This window comes from Gigantopelta aegis, chromosome 10 (assembly GCF_016097555.1).
Source record: "Gigantopelta aegis isolate Gae_Host chromosome 10, Gae_host_genome, whole genome shotgun sequence".
NCBI lineage: Eukaryota > Metazoa > Mollusca > Gastropoda > Neomphalida > Peltospiridae > Gigantopelta > Gigantopelta aegis.
The window spans coordinates 27,666,862-27,689,780 of record NC_054708.1 but is presented as its reverse complement, the minus strand read 5'-3'; the positions used below and the strand labels follow the sequence as shown (position 1 = coordinate 27,689,780).

At 42.1% G+C, this 22,919-nt stretch overlaps 1 protein-coding gene across 1 annotated transcript in view; it reads right to left on the bottom strand.

The window, feature by feature from the left end:
- Window positions 1-13,214: 13,214 nt before the first annotated feature.
- The window catches only part of LOC121384270 (Fanconi anemia group I protein-like), a 62,029-nt gene continuing 52,324 nt past the window's right edge, over window positions 13,215-22,919 (bottom strand). The window contains exon 33 of the mRNA XM_041514587.1: window positions 13,215-16,235. Within this exon, the coding sequence (XP_041370521.1) occupies window positions 16,104-16,235 (132 nt within the window). The 3' untranslated portion in view covers window positions 13,215-16,103. The remainder of the gene's footprint in view (window positions 16,236-22,919) is intronic.

Sequence of the window (22,919 nt, the reverse complement as noted above, 5' to 3'; positions counted from 1 at the left end):
GTTTAACTTTTTATGCGGTATCATGGGCGGATCCAGGAAATATTTTTAGGGGGGGACCAAAAAAGAAGGGCACATTGACTCGTCAAAAGGGCACCTTACTACAAGTTTTGATATTTACAATTAATATGAATTCCTACAGTTCTACGTCATAATATACTAGCAATAATGAAGTAAATTGGCGTCACTCGCGTTAGAACCTCAATGGGGCCCCATTGAGACTCAATAACACAGACACATATCTGCAAGCTTGCGCATGTACACGAAAATCTTGATTTCATTTATCTACAATATAATTATTGTTTACTTAAAAAAAAAAAAATTCTACAAACAAAAAGGGCACTTGGACATTTTGAGGGCACTTGAACAATTTTTTTGGGGGGACGCGTCCCCCTGGTCCCCCCCTTGGATCCGCCCATGGGTATGATGGCAGTTGACGATTAATCATTGATAGCGGTAACGTCCATCACAAATGAAAATGTGTATTTTACATTAACGTATTAAATGTTATAATATATGACGAGGCGAACTTAAAGTTTCATTTATAATCGTGTATAACATTACATTACCAAACAATTATTATTCGTGCTACTATGATCTATATAGGCTCCATAGCTTTCATTTGTTATATATTATACGAACATATCGTGGGATGTGGTGTATATAGGCCTTTTGCCGGATAAATAAAGTATTTTTAAGACAACCAAAATATTTATATATCAGAAAAAAACGTGTTTACGTTATTTTGTAGGTCAGCTGACTGTGCAGGGAATTCACGTACCAAAAGCGTTGGATCCAACTAGAACTGAATTTGTATATGATAGTAGCTAGAATGCAATTTGATCACATAGACTATAGCCTCTGTTAGAAACATACTTATCTACTAATGATATGCATAACGCTAAGCGGCTCCAATCAGCCACTAACTTACTTCCGGCGCGTTCACGCTCCAGTCGCTTGCAACAAAGGCCCTTTGTTACTACTGAATTGTGGAGTAGTCGTAGACTTGTTCTTTTATTTTTTGACGTTAATAAAGCTTTCTATTGCTATTATTGTTTGTCAGATTATGATAGACCCCGTTACTGGAATGCTGTAGGGCCTACTTAGATCACAAGCACTGCGGGAAAAAAAAAAAAAAAAAAAAAAAAAAAATCCCCAACCCACAATGCAAAAAAAAAATGCAGACAGAGAATGGGTCCGCCAAGAAGGTTCGATCCTACGACCCAACCTCAGGCGAGTGCTCTACCGACTGAGATAAATCCCACCTCGCTTCTTTCACTAAAGCAAGTCGTGTACAAATTAATTTGCCCCACAGCTGTTATAATTATATACATCTAGTATATTATACTCAATATTGCAGCTTTAAACTAGGCTAGGCCTCTGGTAGAATTAACCTAATATCATATATCGATGTTCTTTGTTTTTAATTAGGAAATGTATGTTATATATATATCGGAGAAATTCACTGATGGCAAGAGTGGGACGTAGCCCAGTGGTAGAGCGCTCGCTTGTATCGCGGTCAGTCTATGATCGATTCACATCGGTAGGCCCGCTGGGCTATTTCTCGTTTCAGCCAGTGGTCAACAAATGGTGTACTGACCTGTCTCATAGATGCTGCATATAAACGATCTCTTGTATTGCTGCAAATCAGAAACAGTAGCACATTACGTGGCGGCAGCGGGTTTCCTCTCGCATTATCTCTGTTGTCCGTAACCATACAAAATGTATGTCCGACGCCATATAACCGGGGGCGAGGCGTAGCCCAGTGGTACAGCGCTCGCTTGATGCGCGGTCGGTTTGGGATCGAGCCCCGTCAGTGGGCCCATTGTGCTATTTCTCGCTCCAGCCAGTGCAACACGACTGGTACATCAAAGACTGTGGTATGTGCTATCATGTCTATGGGATGGTGCATATAAAAGATCCCTTGCTGCTAATCGAAAAGAGTAGCCCATGAAGTGGCGATAGCGGATTTCCTCTCTCAATACCTGTGTGGTCCTTAACCATATGTCTGACGCCATATAACCGTAAATAAAATGTGTTGAGCGCGTCGTTAAATAAAACATTTCTTTCTTTTCCATATAACCGTAATTCTAATGTGTTGAGTGCGCGCGTCGTTAAATAAAAATTCCTTTCTTCCTTCCTTCACTGATGGCAACTACCCACATCCCCCACTCCTTGTTCCTACCACCCAGCTAGCTACTGTACCGACATTATTAGTTAGAAAAAAATGGTATCCAAATGGTACCATGTGCACGTGTAGAAAAACAAATCAGCGTGTAACGAAACACAATGGGTACCCATAGGGATTGTTGTTTCCTGATCTACGATGTCACTAATGAGACAGGAAGCTATTTGGTGATTCTGACATAACAGTCTTCAGAGGAAACCCGTTAAATTTTTGTATTAGCAGCAACATATGTTTTATATGCATTTTCCCTACAGACAAAAGTTAAAGGGATATTCCTGAGTTTGCTGCATTGTAAGATAGTTTCCGACTAATAAAATATTTCTACGATTAAACTTAAATATTAAATATATGTTCTTATTTAGAATATCAGTGTCTGTATATTCAATGTGTTTCTGGTCGTCTTAATATATGTAAGAAGCCCTAACTGGATTTTGTCTTAAACAATTTCATACTTACGAAAAAAAAATCAATTTTTAAATATAAAATGACAAATACTAGAAAGATCAGAAACACGTTTAATATACAGCCACTAATATTTTATGTAGAAAAATATATATGTAATTACAATCGTTAAAAGGTCTCTGTTAGTCGATAACATCTTAAAAGTTGCAGCAAACTCAGGAATGTCCCTTTAAGTGTTTGTTTTATTTATCGGCAACACTGTCGAGCCCAATATTTATTAATCATCGGCTATTGGATGTCATATATTTGCTAAATCTGCTACATTATTCGATTAATAGCAAGGGATCTTTTATATGCACCATCCCACACACGGGATAACACATACCACGGCTTTTGATACATCAGTCGTAGAGCACTGGCTGGATCGAGAAATAGCCCATTGGGCCCACCGACGGCGATCGATCCTAGACTGAGCGCTTTAACACTGGGTTGTCCCTACAGACTAGACAGTACATACCATGGCCTTGATATTCGAAGTGAATCTTTTTTCTTTCTTTTTTTTTGGGGGGGGGGGGGGGGGGGGGGGGGGGGGGGTCGTGTTTCAGGACAGGTCAATATTACCTCAGATGAGTAGCTTCTGGAGCAGTAAAAACTAGTCCATCTGCAACAAACGTAGGTCACCAGGGAACTGGAACGGCCGCATTAATCAATTGTAAGAGATTAATTCGCTCCTGTTGGTTAGCTGGACAAATTGATATACGTTCACATCGACGTTATTAGTTTTTCCCTTTTCCGTCCAGCCCCATCTCCCTGGCCTTCTGATGAACGAACGGTGCAGAGTCTTCCGTTTAAACAGGCCAGGCTTCCCGCGTGCCACTTATTGGCAAGAAGGTCTTCGATCTATTTCCTCCAGTTGATCGAGTGATTAGGTTACACGGGAGAGTAAAAGTACATGTAGCATTATAAAGCAGGTACTGGTGTAGCTGGGGGCGGAGGGATACTGTGACGTCAGATATATGGTTCCCTGTACACACACACTGGCATCGATGGTGGTCATTAGAATTATGGCTGAATGAAAGGTACCGGGTTCGCATTCATTCGGCAGAACTGACCTCGGTGGTGATTTTTTTTTTTGTCAGTGGGACTAAGGGGAAAAGGGCGCATGCATTAACTAGTGAAAGGGTCAAGACAAGGATTTTTTTTTTTAGTCAAAGAAGAAGAAGAAAGAAAAGGCACTTAAATATATTTGGGGAAAACGGTTCCCCCCCCCCCCCCCCCCCCCCACTGCCACCACCACCACCCCGGACACGCGTCTGGTAGTGGTTTTAAAGCCATCGGACTTAAGACTGGAAGAAACCAGGTTCGCATCTTGGTACAGGCTACATTCCATTTTGTGACATTTAACGGCCTAATTGCGGGGAACTATCATACTGACTTCGTTATGCTAGGATCAGGTTACCATCTGACACGACGGAGTTGGCCAACTCAACGGTTGCGTTGCAATTACGCCACTCCCCACTTACGACTAATCGGTCGTAGAAGTATGTATACGACGAGAATCGAGTTGTAAGAGCGCTCAGACTAGCAATTGGACTGTTGTGGAAGTCGAGAGATCGACGAGCTGGCCAACTTCGTCGTGCCAGTTGGTAGTTTGAGCCTAGCGTTATGTATTATATCAATTCATACTGACAAAACGTCTGGACGTTATGAAAAGTGCACCCTATGGATTAAGTGTTTATAAATGTTTGAAATGCATTAAATTTTATGAAAACATTAGAGAATAAGGCTCAACCCGGAAGCCTTAAGTGCAGTATCCCTTAATTTTTTCACTTCAACTTAGTTCCGTGCTTATATCCAATTAAGGTTTAAGCACGCTGTCCTGGGCACACACCTCAGCTATGTAGACTGTCTGTCCAGGACAGTGGGTTAGTTGTTTGTGGTTAGTGAGAGAAAAGAGGATGTAGTGGTCTTACACCTACTCACTGAGTCGTTAAAAGTCGCGCTGGGTGGTAGCCGGTGTCACCGGGCTGCGAAACCAGTACTACCAGCCTTAATTCTGGTGGCTTAACCACGACGCCACCTAGGCCGTTAATATCTCTTCAAATACGGAGCCCTAATTCAGGATCTAGCTTACTAGTAATTTATCGCGGTCCTCAATATGCAGATGTTACAAATTTATGTTACTGGATATAGCAGGTACATTATGGTAGTTCTAAATAGCAGTTACTTTTCAGAGGTACGTGTTTTTTTATAAATATGAAAAAATGCATTTCGTGGTATTAGAAATACCAGGATGACTAAAAAACACTTTGGGTGTAAAAAAAAAAAAAAAAAAAAAAAAAATCTAAGTAATGTCTGACTTAGTTTTCAAAAACGAATAGTAAAAGGTACGCCGTAGTGTTTAGAAACTAGGGTCTGTCACTTTAAATACATACATTTACAATACTTAAAGACATGCGTTTAAAGGGACATTCCTGAGTTTGTTGCATTGTAAGATGTTTCGACTAATAAAATATTTCTACGATTAAACTTACATATTATATATATTTCCTTGTTTAGAATAACAGTCTGTATATTAAATGTGTTTCTGGTCGTCTTAATTACAATCGTTAAAAAGTCTATGTTAGTCGATAACATCTTAAAAATTGCAGCAAACTCAGGAATGTTCCTTTAAAACTACATTCCCTGGAATATTTTTATTATTTAAGCATATAGAACAGAAAATCCAATTACGTTTGGTGCATATATGACGCCGCACTCCGCATTGGTTTCACTACGCTGGCTTATCCAGGTCAAAAACAAAGCCATGATTTTGAAAGTGGAACATTTTTGACGGGCTCGTACCGATCTCGGTTTTCATTGGCTTATCACAAATATAGAATTCCCCAACAAGAGATCACGTGAGATTTCGCAATTTTTGAACAAATTTAACTGTCTTGATTGAGGGCTCGTCTCATATCTCCAAAACATATTTATATCCACAGAGGTATGGTACAACGCCTTTCCAGGGGTCGGTGAGTGGGGGATTTGCCTTGAAATTTTGACAGTGGCCAGATGTTGGCATACGCGTTACATGTAAGGGGGTGTTACTAATTACGTAACACTCTAGGGGTAGAGGAAGAGGGTACTGTGTTCGATTTACGTAATATTTTTCAAGACTATATGCTATTTTTATTCATTACATAGACCTAAAAAGTTGGTTTTTGGAAATACGCGGTCAGTCTAGAATCGATCCCTATCGGCGGGTATACGAAAAGACCATGGTATGTGATATCCTGTCTGTGGGATGGTACATATAAACAATCCCTTGCTAAAAAAAAAATGTAGGGGGTTTTCAAGGCACGTGTGCAGGGATTTCAGCGGGGTTGGGGTTATAGACTGTGTTAAGCGAAGTTTATATGGGGCCATGCTCCCCCCCAAAAATACATTTCAATTTTGTTTAAGCTTGGGCAAGTAAGGGTTTCGACCTCCAATACCCTCCCCCTGTACATGCACCCGATTCCTGTCTAAGATTATATGTCAAAATTACCAAATGTCAGACATCCAACAGCAGATGGAAGGAAGGATAGAATATGTTTTATTTAACGACGCACACAACACATTTTATTTACGGTTGTATGGGGTCGGATGATTATTAAATCAATATGCTTTATCTTTGATGTCGTTAAACAACCCCCACCCAACTTTACCCTTTCCAAACGAAATAATATTTATTTGAATTTGTCGGTTTTAACACGTAAATTTAAGAAGAGAAAACGTTCAGTATATTTTATTTTAAAAATATATACATGATTAATGTGTTACTAGTATACAAACTAAACTTTGAAAGTTCTACTAACACTTTATAAAATATCAATTCCGAAATAGGAAGGTACGACTGTCGATAACACGTTGTCAAGATCAAGATTTCTCTTTTAATTTTTGAGACGAACCCTACAATTTGAAATCGGCAAACGCACGTGTTAACTGAAACCGACAACAGGCTGTCGTTTGTGTTTTGCCGAGCTATGGCGGCACAGGCGACGAATCAAGCGTATACGTTTGACGATATCCGTTCATAGCGAACACACACGACTTTTTTAAAAGTGCATTTGAGTTTGTATTTCACATTTGTACATGATGTTATAATATGGTAACCAGATAATGTAACTTTAAGAAAAAGAGGCTTCGTAAATTCGCCCCATTATATCTTTCTTCTTCACCCTTACTCTCCACCCTCCGTCTCTCTGTCTGTCTATCTCTCTCTGTGTCTATCGTTCTCTCTCTCTGTCTCTGTCTCTCTCTCTCTCTCTCTCTCTCTCTCTCTCTCTCTCTCTCTCTCTCTCTCTCTCTCTCTCTCTCTCTCTCTCTCTCTCAAATCTTTAAAGCCACTGACTCTAGTTTCTGAGGTACGTACCTCTTCTGTTTTACATAAAAATTAATTTTGATTTGCTACAAACACAAGGAAGATCAGAAACATGACGAATTTGTCAAAATGGGTCATTTAGACCAGAAGTAATGTGTAATTTACATTTTAAAGAATCTGTGATAGGTGAAACTATTTTACATTGCAAAAAAACCGAACTATGGCCAGTGGCTTAAACGCACTAAGCAAATGGGGCTATCGGTCATGCATCAATTAGTGACCGGTCTATATCGAGCCTTGTGGTGACTTCAAAGGTCAGACAAGATTAGAATACCAGATGTAGACATTTTATTTTGCATTCAATTAAAACGAAAAGCACGAGCTGAAAAACCATTTGCATTCCATTACACGACTTTCAAGACTTGACTCATCTTGTGGTGACCAGTACCAGTCCATGACCACACGACATATAAATTATTAGGAAAAAATGCTGCCGTCATCAATTTATAGCTACTGTGTTTAACATAAGCTAATTTCAACAAAAGCTTGTCAAATTAAAAAATCCGCTCCCGCCACATGTTATTTGATATACTATAATCGTTGGACACTGGTTGAGACATGCATTTAAGCGTACGAGACAGGAGTGCAGCCTCTATAGTGTGCAAAATCTCAAATTTTGGCACAAATTACAGAGATATTCGGGCAAAAATTATAGAGATATTCGGGCAAAAATTATAGAGATATTTGTGCAAAGTGTACTAACCAGAGACCTGTTTACCATGTTTTCCCATTATTCTACCCTCAAAATTAGTTGTAATCCATGTAAAAATGCATAGTGATTCGTTTGCAACCTTATATACATGCATCTGTTTGGTAGTAGTACCGGCCTCGGTGGCATCGTGGTTAGGCCATCGGTCTACAGGTTGGTAGGTACTGGGTCCGGATCCCAGTCAAGGCATGGGATTTTTAATCCAGATACCGACTCCAAACCCTGAGTGAGTGCTCCACAAGGCTCAATGGCTAGGTGTAAACCATTTGCACCGACCAGTGATCCATAACTGGTTCAACAAAGATCTTAACTGAATGGGGACCCATTCTGCGACACTGCATAGTGCTGCTTTTAAACCACAGCTACGTGTGCGTAACTTTCGTTTTCCATGTGCGCGGTTTGACCCGGTCACCAAAACCATCCCGCGCATATATGGAAATGCAACTACTGATAATCACTGAATCGATTTTATTATGTTCGTTTTTCCGTATCCTCGCCCGCACCACGCCAAACACTGCGCATATGGGGTAAACGGCTTTAAGACCATTGCGACAGTGAGGGAAGGAACAGAAAGACATATTATTTTGTGTAACATATTTGAACATTTAATAAACTGCGACTATTTATTTTTTGATATTTGGTTATCTTAGGGGCGGGAGGTGGGGAAAGAGAGAGAGAGAGAGAGAGAGAGAGAGAGAGAGAGAGAGAGAGAGAGAGAGAGAGAGAGAGAGAGAGAGAGAGAGAGAGACAGAGGAGAAACCTGCTGCAGGCTACTATATAGGCAACACCTTCTGAAAAGTAACAAGAGACCCTTAACATGCACATTCGAATAGGCTTAACAGAATATACCGTACATCTTCCTAGTATATACCAGTCGTGGGACAATGGTTTGGACGGGGATAATATTCCGAATCCATAGATTTTTGTTTGTTTGTTTTATTTAACGACGCCACTAGAGCACATTGATTTTTTATCTTATCATCGGCTATTGGACGTCAAACATATGGTCATTCTGACACTGTTTTTTTTTATAGAGGAAACCCGCTGTCGCCATATAGGCTACTCTTTTACGACAGGCAGCAAGGGATCTTTTATTTGCGCTTCCCACAGGCAGGATAGCACAAACCATGGCCTTTGTTGAACCAGTTATGGATCACTGGTCGGTGCAAGTGGTTTACACCTACCCATTGAGGCTTGCGGAGCACTCACTCAGGGTTTGGAGTCGGTATCTGGATTAAAAAACCCATGCCTCGACTGGGATCCGAACCCAGTACCTACCAGCCTGTAGACCGATGGCCTAACCACGCCACCGAGGCCGGTGAATACATAAAGGACGTCCTATAGTATGATCCCTCGATTATTACCACTAACCTACATCCCGGCATGTATTCAGGGATTTCTCGCTCCAGCCAGTGCACCATGACTGGTACATCAAAGGCCGTGGTATGTGTTACCCTGTCTGTAGGATGGTGCATATAAAAGATCCCTCGCTGCCAATCGAAAAGAGTAGCCCATGAAGTGGCGACAGCGGGTTTCCTCCTTCAATATCTGTGGTCCTTAGCCATATATCTGACGCCATATATCCGTAAATAAAATGTGTTGAGTGCGTCGTTAAATAAAACATTTCCTTCCTTCCTTGTATTCAGGGTGTTGAGCGCTCGCGAACAGTGATCGCTCACCCTCCTTAACAAGCTTCTGGTACTGAGCGATTTAGTGGACGTCAAAACATGGACCAACAGACATTTATTAGTCTTGTACCGTTCCAACTTGAAGCATGTCAATGGCACCTTGACACCCAATGGCCGATGTTTGTTTGTGGGGTTTTTTGTTGTTGTTTTTCGGGGTTGGTTTTTTTTGGGGGGTGGGGGTGCTGGGGTGTCGTTAAACATTTAGTCAGTCAGTCAATGGCACAAAACGTAAATTTTTGCCATAAAAATTCTACTATGTAGCCGTCATTGTTAAAAATGTTTGGGTTTGTTTTTCACAACTGGGATGTGAAGAATGTCGCTTCGTTGAAACCATTTGCGTGCTAGACGCAGAATGAATGAGCTCATTGCGTGCCGTAATAGATCATATACAAGTCAGTGCAAAGTCTGGGTGCTGGCATTTGTTTTTTTCGATACAGCTCAGTCGCTAGAAGGCTCGCCCGAGGTGTAGTGGTTAGGTCGTAGGATCCCCCCCCCCCCCAATCAGATTGACCCCCCCCCCCCCGAGGCGGATCTAAGCCCAACCCCGCCCCCCTAAATTTTGCGAGTTATAATTTTATTTTATGTTAATTTTAAAAATTTTACGATCCACCTCCAAACCTCCCCCAAAGTTCCCTTGGCATTCCACCTCATGTCATTGGGCCCCTCCCCAAATGGATTTTCTGGATCCACCACATGAACATTTTTGCTTCCATCGAACGCAGTGATGGTAAATCAAAGGTCGCGCTTTGTGCTGCTTTGTATCTAAGGAAAGTGCAATTCCTTGCTGGTAATGGGAGAAATGTAGTGAGTTTTTTCTCTGAGAATTAACAAAAATGTTTTACATTAGTTACCGATTAGTTATTAATCAGCGTGTGGTGGTTTAAACAAAAACAAAGTTATATTTTTGAACTGTATTTCTATGTTGTGAGTAACTTTATACAAGGCACATTAATTTGTTTGCCATTTAGTAAACTTATAAATACAATACCCATTCAAGCCTGTATCGCGGGTATTGCCCCCTCCCAAAAATCATTGACCCTTTAGAATTTGCTGGACTCTATTATGTGTGCTGTTCTCTCAAACATTTGACCCCCCCCACACACACACACACACGTCACACCAGCAAGATAGGGCATGTACCCATTTAAAAATAAAAGTGAAATAATCTTTAAAAAGCTAAAAACCTCAATACAATACCTAAGCAAATGTCATTTTAAAGCATTTTAGATCAAATCCAATCTACTTTGTGAAAATCATTTCACACAAAAACCAGTCGGTGGACCCATTGGGCTATTTCTCTTTCCAACCAATGCACCACTACTGATATATCAAAGGCCTTGGTATGTGTTATCCTTCCCGTGGGATGGTGCACATAAAAGATCCCTTGCTAATAATGGAAAAATGTAGCAGGTTTCCTTTCTAAGACTATATGTCAAAATTATAAAAATAGCCGAGTTTGATACCCAATAGTCGATGTATTTTTCGTGCGGGGGTGTCGTTAAACATTCATTAATTCATTCCCAATAGCTGGCGATTATTAAATCAATTTGCTCTAGTGGTGTCACTAAACAAAACAAAATTCTATAATTCACGCAAGAACAGGTGAAATCGGATAAAAAGCTGAAAAATCACATTGCCTGTGGTACAAGATGTTGGTCAAGGAAGGAAGGACACTTTTTATTTAACGACACACTCAACACATTTTATTTACGGTTATATGGGGTTGCAAATGAATCACTACGCATTTTTACAAGATTACAACTAATTTTGAGAGTAGACTAATGGAAATACAAGTTAGCACATTTTCCCGAATATCTATAATTTTTTGCCCGAATTTGATGTCTTGCTCCAGAACTAGGGGGAAGTTGCTTATGTCAATAACCTCTTGTTTTAATGTATAAAGCAGACATATTATTGTTTAAGTGACCATGATTGAAAAACCATATGCATTCTACGTTCATGTTATAGGCATCAACATATTAGCCATGTTCCCTTTTAACACGATGTCGAGTTAAATAAGTTATATAGCTAGAGATCTGGGGCCTAATTCACTAAACGCTCGCAACTTTGCGATCTCGCAGTGCAATGCTAAAAGACTTGCAAAGAGGTTGCTTTGTTGTCTAGAAGAGCCTAAGAGAGCTTTGTGAATTATACCCCAGTCCACATAAAAACAGCGCATCTAATTGTGTCTCTACTTAGTTTAGTGCCTACGTTCAGTACAAACAACTAATATAGGTTAAAAAAAGAAGAGAAAAAAGCCGTATTCACCGGAAACGGCTAACAAGTCACCCAAATATTGTAAAATTATTTGGCCAAAAGCTGCCAACATATTTAATGACATCGTCAAGGAATTTTACAGATAAAAACAAAAAAGACTAGAACAATTTTTTATATAGATAACATTTTGCGATGCCAAGGACTGCTTGCAGTTCTAATCAAGGCCATACGGTATATTTGTAACTGGTTACTTTTTCTTTTCTTAAACACCCACACGAAGATGTGCTATTTTGTTTTTAGTACAATGTCAGTCCTTACATTAAAGATAATCTTCAAAATCATTGCAAATTATTGAATAATGATTACTAGAAAAACGGTGAACTTATCCAGCTTAATAGGAACACTAGTCGTTTGACATTAAACACAGTAAAATAACATTTGTAAATTGGTTTATTATTAATGTAAAATAGTTTGATATATATATAAAACAAAGTACCCCCCCCTCCCCCCACCCCCCCGAATATTTTTTTTATAATAATAAAGAAAGAAATGAAGAAACGTTTTTTTTTAAAGTTCATTACCTGTAAATAAACTGGATTTTTTTTTTTTTTTTACAATCAAATGTTCGATACAAACCATTTATGTGAACATACAGAATTTAACATAATAGGCACATTGACTAAGGAGTTTCTAAAACATTGTAGATTTGAATAATTGAATAATTAACTTGACCTTCGACCTATCGCACCCCCTCCATTCCATTGGACTAGTCCAAACATCCCAACAGCCAATAAAATGATGAACATCTTCAAATGAGCTTCGAGCTTTCTGATCTAATCACATGATAGGAACTTCTTTCTTTCTCCTTTACCATTTCAATTCAAACTCTTTTTTTTTCTTTTGCACCCACTTCATCCAAGCCAATCTTTGGGTTTGAATGCAGTTTTTTGTTGTTGATGATTTGGTTTATTGAAAGATTTTGGCCAATTCATTGGCTATTGGGATGTTCGGACCGGACTAATGAAATGCCATAGGATGATAGGTTAGAGGTCAGGTTAAGGATGTAAATACACAAGATACTTTGTAGGTTTAAGTACATACACTTTAGAATCATGCTGCTAAATGGGACATATACCTCCATGTATCTATCTTTAACCGGCCTCAGTCGTCTCGTGGTTAGTACATCGGACATAAGGCTGGTACATGTAGGTACCGGGTTCGCAGCCTGGTACCGACTCCCGCCCAGAGCGAGTTTTAATGACTCATTGGGTAGGTGTAAGACCGCTACACCCTCTTTTCTCACTAACCACTAACCCACTGTCCTATACAGACAGCCCAGATATCTGAGGTGTGTGTCCAGGACAGTGTGCTTGAACCGTATTTGGTTATAAGCTAGAAATGAAATGAAATCTATCTTTAAATTTTATTAGACTTCTGTAGGTGTACATTACTATTATTATGCCACCTTTATCAGTCATCAGATATTCTAATGGGAAAACAATCTAAGCATACTGGTAGTACAAATGTTTTACATTTAATTTAATCTTTTTTCTTTTTAAATTAAATGTGTGTCCTCTGCACACACAAAACAACAACAAAAGAATCAAATAATAATTTAATGTTTTATTTATACAGAGCCTTTTCTAATGATTTATAATCAAATATACAAACATCAGTATTTTGTAGATAACAACACTCCTTAAAAACAAAGAATTACCTTTTTCTCAATTAACAAACACCTGTAATCATAGTTTATATAGCACCTTCTTAAAACAACTACCGATATAATAAAAATATAGTATCAAGAGCTCAAAAACTATTGTTTAAGGGTACATTTTAATAGAATACCACATTGTTTTGTTTTTCAAAACAACAAAAATAATATACATACAGTAATAAATACCACACACAGGTAAAAAAACCCACCGAAAACTGTATTATTCCATAAAATAATGAATAAACCAAAAATAAGGTCTATATACATGTAAAACTAAACAACATTACTTGTATTTTTATATCTAGATCTTAGTTGGCTTATTGTAAACACTATTTAGTGTTACAGATGACTCAGCAAGCATGTAAATAATGTGTCCAATATGCCAGAACACAAAAATCATTTTTTGCATAATGTGCCTTTTGATTTTTTTCATTGGATGTACATTTATTTGCACAGAAAACAGTGTCACTGGTGACTAATCTAAACAAGTCTCTTTTCCATAAACCATTTATGGGTTACACAAAAACAAATTCAGGTAACTCATTTTGTTTTTACGTAACACGTCATGAACATGTAAATGTTGTCTTAAATTCAATAGAATATAATAGAATAGAATAGATGTTTAATGACACCCCAGCACGAAAAATACATCGGTTATTGGGTGTCAAACTATGGTACATGTAAATCATAAATTCAATGTGCGAACAATATATATTTGAGTGACACGCAAATGAAACTATCGCTACGATTTTTAGAGGCCTGTCTAAAACGTGTATCATATCTGAAACCGGGATCAAAGGCCGAGTTATTTTTAAATCATCCAGCCAGCGAGAGAGTGTGGCATACAATAAACGGCAGACAAACACTGCAACTTTTATGCACCAGGTCAGGTTCATGATGAAAAGAAATGAATGAGCCAATAATACTTCCTCTTTTATTCCTTTTATCGATACAATATTAAGAAATCTGAAGTGGCTTTGATTGTAAATACAAATGACTAAACAATTGTGGAGCTTTTATCTAGAAAATATTGAAATTCATATCAATTTGAGACTTCATTCCCTTTTTGAAGTGGGTTTCGGGTTGGGATGGGGAATGGGTGGCTTCAATAGTAGTTTTAAAATGGTCACCAGTGTGAGGTAGGATTAACTGCCCTCAGTGAACACTACAGATTTTTATCCTATTCCAACCATGCTAGACACCATAAACAACTCTGTAGTGTAAACTGTGTTTAAGTACAATTAAACAAATATTTCTTTCCTTTTATTGTGTTTATTTTTGTAACAGATAAATATCAACCTCCACTGAGGGGATCTGAACCACAGACTCTCAGAACGAGAGTCCAGCACTCTGCCGACTGAGCTAATAGGGAAATTCCCACTAGCTACTGCCAAGCAGGAGTACTTTATACCAACACTACTACATTTGCATATTTAAAGGCGCATTTTGATTTAACCAATATGTAAGTGTTGGTCCCTCAGAAGAAAGGGAAACTGGAAAAGGACAGCAAAACAATGTAAAAACCCAATCAGTGAATCAGTCCACAGAGAGGATTTGATTTTCCAACCCATGCACTTTCAGCAAGTGCTTCACTGAGACATTTCACTATCCAGGGGTGGGAATTGGTGAACTGTAAAAGAGGAAATCTAGAGGGGTCCCGGAAATTCTTGAAATCCTAGGTTAAAATATGTGCCATCCGACACATTTTGGAAGAAAGGACGATTAAAATGCGAGGAAATGCAATGTTCCATGAGAGGAAAACAGCTGATCCGAGGAGAATTCCCTGACCATCACATCTGGCATATTATTTCTCTGAACATGACCTCATAAAGTCGCATGGAGAATTTTATGCAATTACATATCTTGTAGGATGACAGATGAAAATGATCATGGACAAAAAAAAAATCATAAAATTGTGAAAGGTCCTGAAAAGTGGATGGAGGGAGAGTAGTCAGGGTTATTATGAGCTTTTTACTGAAAACAAAAATACTGGTGAGATATATAATATGCTTGTCAAAAGTAGGTCGCAGTGATTCTAAATGAATTGATAAGTAAGATATGGCTCGGACAAGGATTTCCTTTAATGTGCAATAATGTGTGAAAAGTAGGTTAAAGTATGCGACACATCGCTATCCCAATTGTACTTGCATGCAAAGTTTGACAGGGGCGGCGCAGACGCTATGGCCATGGCTGGACCATTTTTTAAAGAGGTACAGCATGGCCATACCACTTTCTTTTTTGTGGGTTACACATGTATATTTGTTGTATCTGTGAAAATGTCCTTCACAGGTGGATTTGAAAGGAGAGACTGGCAACCTCAGGCCATACCACTATTTTTTATAGTGCCGTTCCTGTTTGATGATCCTATATGAACTGATAAGATACCTATGCTCTGGAAACAAAACGTTTACGAATGAATATACAGACAACGCCATACCACAATACGACCCGTCAAAGATGGTCAAATAAAACCCCACAAAACCAAAGTAATAGTTTTTCATCCCTGCATGAAGATTGCATTTCCATTCTTGCACATTTTATCTGCATTTTATCGACACTATCTGTAAGGTTTTCTAAGCAATTTTTCACTGCCTTGAAACCAAGACTGCTTGTTGTATCTACTTCACTCTCGACTTGGAGGTGCCGAGACCAAGCTTGGTCTTCTTGACTGGGGGAGTTATGCTAACTGGTTGTTGTATCTACTTCATTCTTGACTTGGAGGTGCTGAGACCAAGCTTAGTCTTCTTGACTGGGGGAGTTATGCTCACTGGTTGTTGTATCTACTTCACTCTCGACTTGGAGGTGCCGAGACCAAGCTTGGTCTTCTTGGCTGGGGGAGTTGTGCTCACTGGTGAGGCTGGTCTCTTGTTAGGAGGAAGATTCTCTTCATCACTAGCTTCGTGGTCTACTGTCTGTACAGAGAAATAATACACTTTATTTAGAATCAATGTATGAGTGAATGAATGAATGAATTCATTATTAATCACACCCCAGCAAAAAAAACGAAAATTGGCTGTTTGGTGACAAAGGTATATAAACAAATTAAAGTCAATATAATCACTTCACTTTAGTAACAGTGACCTTGACCTTCAAACAGTGAGGTGAAACATGACACTCATTCAAAATATGATCCTATTCCTATATGTGAAGTTTTATGAAAATCGGATGAAAAATGAAGTTGATAGAGCAGTTACGTTATCATGTCACACACGTACGTATGTACATGTAAAATGTTATATCCCCTTGATGACTAGTCTTGAGGGGATAACATTGAAATTGTTCAAACTAGACCTAAAACAATGTTTAAGTTATTAATGCTACAGATCAAACTAAGAATTGAAAAATATATATATGTATAAATATCACAAATCAATGCACACGGAACTTATTTTAAAACTTTAAAAAATATTGGTGATTGTGTCCAGTATTACAAGAGAGAAAATGTTTTTGTTTTGAAATTCCTAAAGATGTCGATCATAAAGACATGGCAGATACAACTGTTGTGACAGCCCTTTAAAATTTTTATGAAAGTGACACTGGATAAAAAAAAAAAAAAGTCTGGAAAATTTGCCGTCTTTTGAAAGCCGAGTTGTATTGGGAGCCTTTCATCAAAGAACAGTTTTAGGGTTGTGTTAAAATCAGGTATTCTTGCAAAAATCTGGATTTTCATTGCAAAGATCCAATAACCCTTCCTAGATGAAATGATGTAGAACATTATTACAGTAAATGTCTGAAAATAAACGATTTAGAGAAAGTATATGAAAAGTCTCGAAAACTGACAGGGAAGGCAGCCAATGCTGCTAAAGTTAGAAAATTTGTTTCTAATTTTCATTATTATTCATACTTACCTAGTACTAGCACAACAACTACACTATACAACCTGAGTCATCTCCTCCACTGCAGAATTGTGTTCCGATGTCGGATGTATATCCATATCCGCGCATGGGAAGACCATCGTCCTCGATTCAAAGTCCGTAATGACCGAATCCAGGGAAGACCTCCTAGGGGCGGGTGGGAGGTTACCGTTTTTGTGCTAGTACTAGGTAAGTATGAATAATAATGAAAATTAGAAACAAATTTTCTAATAGTCTTATTCAACTTACTGTACTAGCACAACAACTATGCTATAACGGACATGATTTAACACCGTTAGAGCACGTGAATTCAACATTAATGGGAGGAGGTAAGAAAACATGTGAATCGTCTCAAGTAATGACAAGGTGTAAGACAACCAAGACATGCGAGGTATAAAAGTCTAAGTGACTATTAAATATCAATACCCGAATTGATAAACATCTTCCATCCCCCGCGTGAGGCAAAACCATCTCACAAGTGAAAGGAAACCACTAGACTGCCCCAGATAGCAACCACACCCTTTCCCCAAAAAGGTGGCTCAACTATCTCCCGACACGACCTGTACGAGCTGCCTACCGGAATAGAGGTCTCCCTCGTCTTATGGCTCGTCGTACAGAAACAACCTGCTGACCAGCAATCACCGACTGGATACGTCTAGTACCATCGGGACCAACTGCCATGTCCCGAAAATAGAAGCGGTCGAACGTATGTCAACCCTTCCACACTCCTGCATTTATCACCTTGATAATATCCAAGGAATCGTGAAAATTCAGGGAAGCCGAGATCTCTCGAATCTCATGAGGCCGAACTGAGAAGTTCCGCAGAACATGCTCTCCTGCCGTCTCATACACCAGCTTGATGGTTGCAGCAATCCATCGAGACAATGCATTCTTAGTAATATCTCCCGGCTGTTTAGTGTAAGAAATAAACAGCCTCTTCTTCCCACCACGAAGAAGTGTAGTATGATGCAGATAATACTTTAATGCCCTGACCGGACAAAGAAGACGGTCAGAATTATCAGAAGGCAACGTATGAGACAAACTTTGAATGATTGCCGGAGGAAACTCCTCTCCTGGCACCTGGTTCTTAGCCACAAAGATGGGATCAGTCCGCAACGTAACCGACACATCAGAGTTATAATCGACCAAATCATGCAAGAAAGCATGAATCTCACTAATACGGCGACAAACCGCAAGAGAGACCAGGAAAAGTGTCTTCCAAGTCAAAAGTCGAAGAGTAGCAAACCGCAATGGCTCATAAGGCGTCCCATTTTGGCAAAATGGAAGGCCTCTCAACCGTGGATTGCAAAGATTTGAGTAAATCATGCAATACGAGATTCGTGGAAAAGTCTGTCCGACCACACTGCCTGAGAGTAGTGAAGATGGAAGAACGATGACTTTTGACTGTCTGAACTTTAAGCTTCCTTTCCTGGACCAAGGCCAGAAAGTATTCAGCTAAGTCATTGACAGTAGGTGATAAGGGATCGAAATCCCATTCACCTGCCCAACGAACCCAAGCGCTCCAGTGGCATTGGTAAACTCGCTCAGTTGACCGGTGCTTCGAAGAGGAGACGAGTTCAGCAATTCGTTCCGAAAAGCCTCTGCCTCGCAGGGAAAACTTGACAACCTCCATGCGTGAAGCCGGAAGACCTCTGGCTTCCGGTGCCACACTGGCTGCTGCAGCCGCTGGCTGAGCAGATCCGGAAGGGGTGGCAAGCGCACCGACTCCTGCACTAACAGTGACAGAAGCTGAGGAAACTATGGTTGGGCCGCCCAACCCGGTGCCACAAGCGTCACCCGACACGGTTGCATTCCGACCTTGGCCAGAACCTTGCTGAGTAAGACTTGGGGCGGGAAGGCATACAGATCCAACCCCGTCCAGTCCATGCTCAACGCATCGTACTCCAGAGCCAGAGTATCGGGAACCAGTGACACAAACACCGGTAACTGGTGGTTCAGCCTGGTCGCGAACATATCCACTTGTGGACTCCCCCACAAACGCAGAATCCTGCCCGCAACCACCTTGTGCAACATCCACTGTTTGGACAGGTGAACGACGACTCAAGGCGTCCGCCAAGACGTTGACTGAAGAGGGAATGTGTTTTGCCGTCAACACAATCCCCCACTGATCGCACAATTCCTGGATCTCCAAGGCCCAGCGACTCAGTGACTCGGACTTGGTGCCACCCCAACAATTGAGGTATGCGACGACTGCCGTGTTGTCGCACCTCAACAAAATTCGACGATGTCGAATAATGCTCCGAAACTGGAGGCAAGCCTGGCGAACGGCTTCCATCTCCAGCAGATTGATATGGAGGCTCCTTTCGAAGGCACTCCACACACCTGACAGATGTTGATCCCCAAAATGCGCACCGTACCCCTCTAGGGAAGCATCGGTGAACAGGACCAACTCCGGAGCAAGAGGGTGTAAGGGAATGACCTGGGACAAGCACTTGTCGACCAGACACTCTTGGATCGTCTGCACGAACCAAGGCCCCACCGGAATCAACGTATCCCAACAGCGGCCGTCCCACACACGTGAGAGATGCCACTGGAGAGGTTTCTTGAATCGTCTGAACTGCACATTCAATGCAGCCAATGACCCGAGAAGTCCCAACAACCCGTGCAGCGTGCGCATCGAAATGCGCTGCTCCCAAGCAAGACGCTGAGCCAGTGCCGTGAATTTGTGGAGGCGTGCATCCGTCGGTCGAACGGATGCCTCCACAAGGTTGAAGACAACTCTGAGATACATGAAAACCTGAGCTGGCACCAGCTCCGACTTCACCCAATTAGGAATAAATCCCAAGCGAAGTATCATGTCGATGACCAGACTCACGCCCGTCACACATGCCTGCTGAGACGAAGCTGGAATCAACCTGTCGTCTAGGTAGTTGTGCATGCGAATGCCCAACAAATGTACATGGCCTACCACAGCCTTGACAACACGAGTAAAGGCATGAGGACTTGTGGCCAATCCGAACGGCAGCACTCGAAACTCGTAAGCTTTGCCGTCGAATAGGAAGCGCAGGAACTTCCAAAAATCCCAATGAATCGGAACATGCAGGTAGGCGTCTTTCAGGTCGATTGACGCCGCCCACTCCCCAACCTGGAGTAAAGCCCGGACAGACTGCACCGTCTCTATTTTCATGGAAGGAACGACCACGAATGCATTTAGCGGCTTGAGGTTGAGAATCAGTCTCCACTCGCCATTTTTCTTTTGGGCAAAGAACAAATGGGAGTAAAACCCCCAGGAGTCCAAATCCACCTAGTAGATGGCACCCATGCCGAGAAACTCGGCAATCATCGTTTCCACCAGAACCTGCCTGTCAGACGACGGCATCGGAGGCATCTGGGGAGAAGAAGTGAGAGGGGGAGCCGAAGAAAAGGGAATCCGATCTCTCCTTGACGACCGACAGAACCCATGGGTCCAGGTCTGGCAAGAGACGCCATTGTGGCAGAAAATGACGTAACAGTTGCCGGTCGTCACAAACACCCTCACCCCGGAGGCTTACCACTCTTAGGTGCCGTGCCCTTAGCGGTAGCCCGAAAACGTGCTGCCCTCAGACGAGCACGATTCTGTTTAACAGGGGGTGGCGCCGTCCCAGATTGCCAAGTAGGAGCAGAAACCTTAGGATTCTGAACCCCCTCAAGAAAAGCTGGTTTCTTGGAGGAAGGCGAGCGAAACGCAGCAGCACCGGAATGGCGCTTCCGAGCGTTACCAGGCTGAGGCAGGGGAACGAACTTGACAGACTCCTTATCCATGACAAGGCTGAAGTCCAACCCAAATAGCAAGGTCTCCCTCACTGACCGGCTGCGAAAATATGTCTTCACAACACCGGTAGCCCGTAGCCCAGACAAGTAATGATCGCGTCACAACAAGAGACTGTCTGCCCACAAACACCCAGACATCTGGGCAATGTGATGCGACGCCTTCGCGGCAGCCGCCAAACAACCTCAAGCCATCGGGGAAGACTCTCCACAGCCTTATCCAACCCAAAAAGGAAGGTACCTAGATGGTTGTTCACCTGAAAGAGAAGTTTCGATAACTTCTCCATCATCTCTAGGTCTCCGATGGCGACACGTACGAAAGCCGCCGGACGACAATCAGTCTTAACCCAAGCAGAAACAAACGCAGCATGGTTCAGGAAAGATGCGCCCAACGTTTGGTACGAAGTGGGGGCCATCAGTTTCGTACCGGGTAAGAGTTTCCCGATGGTTAAAGCCGCCGGAAACTCTTCCACCACCGCTCCTATGATACGATTGGTGCCAGCGATCAAAGTATCAATCTCCAGTAAGGATTCGTGTGCCTCCTGGGCAAGCAGAAAACCAAGCTCCGGCCGCAGAGCCTTCACCACCAGTGATCGATTTCCAAAAGAAACGCCCTGAATAGTGGGAACAGCCACCTCCGCTGGGAAAGCGTCAGCGCATACAAGTCGGACTTCGTTACTTACGAATTGCAGAACCGTTACATAATCGAAATCTTCTGCAGGCGGGACAGAGGCATCGACTCCCGCCACTCGGCAATCCAGATCGTCCAAAACCTCTTCCGACTCCAAACCGGAACCGGAAGGCAAATCTTCCTCGGAAGCGACCTCCCTCAAAACCGGCGGCACCGAAGACCGCGGCTGACCCTGAAGGGAAGGGACGGGAACAAACCTCCGTCCATGCGTCACCCCCGCATCGCCAAAACAATCATGGGTGGAAACAGGCACCGACCACCAACGGCGGCGGAACAGCTGACACGGCTGGAGTCGAAGGCTGAGACACAAGTCCCACCTGCGGCGTAGCGCGGAGCCACAAGAGAAAGTTTTCAAACAAACTTTCTTGAAAACCTCCGGGTCGACCCTGAGAATCTACAGGAACCAAAGGCTCCTGCCACCTCTGCGAAGGGTACAGCCATGAACCTCTACCCCGGTCTGACGAGGTAGGCAAAGCAGCGCCTAAAAAAGCCGCCGTCTCCCACACACCCGGCATAGCCGATGGCGGAACCTCCGGAGCCGGCCCCTCCGGGTAAACATACACATAGGGAGGACTCAATGAGTCCTGCACCCAGTGTGCAATGTGAGGATCCGCTGCCCCCGACAGCATCCCCACGGCTTCACCCTCCAACGGGCGGAACGTCGGATTTTCATAAAAAACACAAACCAACCGAGGCTGACACGGCGCTAGCCAACGCCGGCCCCATCAACCGAACACCCCCGTCCGAAACAGACGGGAGGGACGGCGCCCTCGAGCCACTCAACTCACCAAACTGGAGCTGCTCCAGTTGGCTTCCATCCACAGGATGGGGAAAAAGGGGAACCGCGGCGGCAGAAGCCACCACAGCCTCCTTGCACACAACCTGTGTTGACGCCACCTCCACCGTCGGAGATACAGGTGCCTCCGTCGGAGCAGCCTCCCCGACAGGTAACCGATTCTCTGCTTCAGCCGAAACAGAGAACTTTAGTGAACCAGTGGCTGAATTACTGAATTACTAGCAACGCCATCCGAATGGAGGTGTGAAGAGGAGGCGTTCTTACGCCTATCACCCTTCCTCGCACGAACAGTGCCCCCAGACTTCACGGAAGCCGGCGGCACCTCCGATTGGAGGACAACCCCCAAGGTTGCCTCCTCGCTCTTCTCTCCCTTTCTTTTACGTACATCCCTCTTCCTGTCCGCTTCCCTGACCTGGCGACGAAATTTCGTCCAAATGGACGAAGGCCATGTCGCGCAAACCTCGCACTGTTGGTCAAATGAACAGGC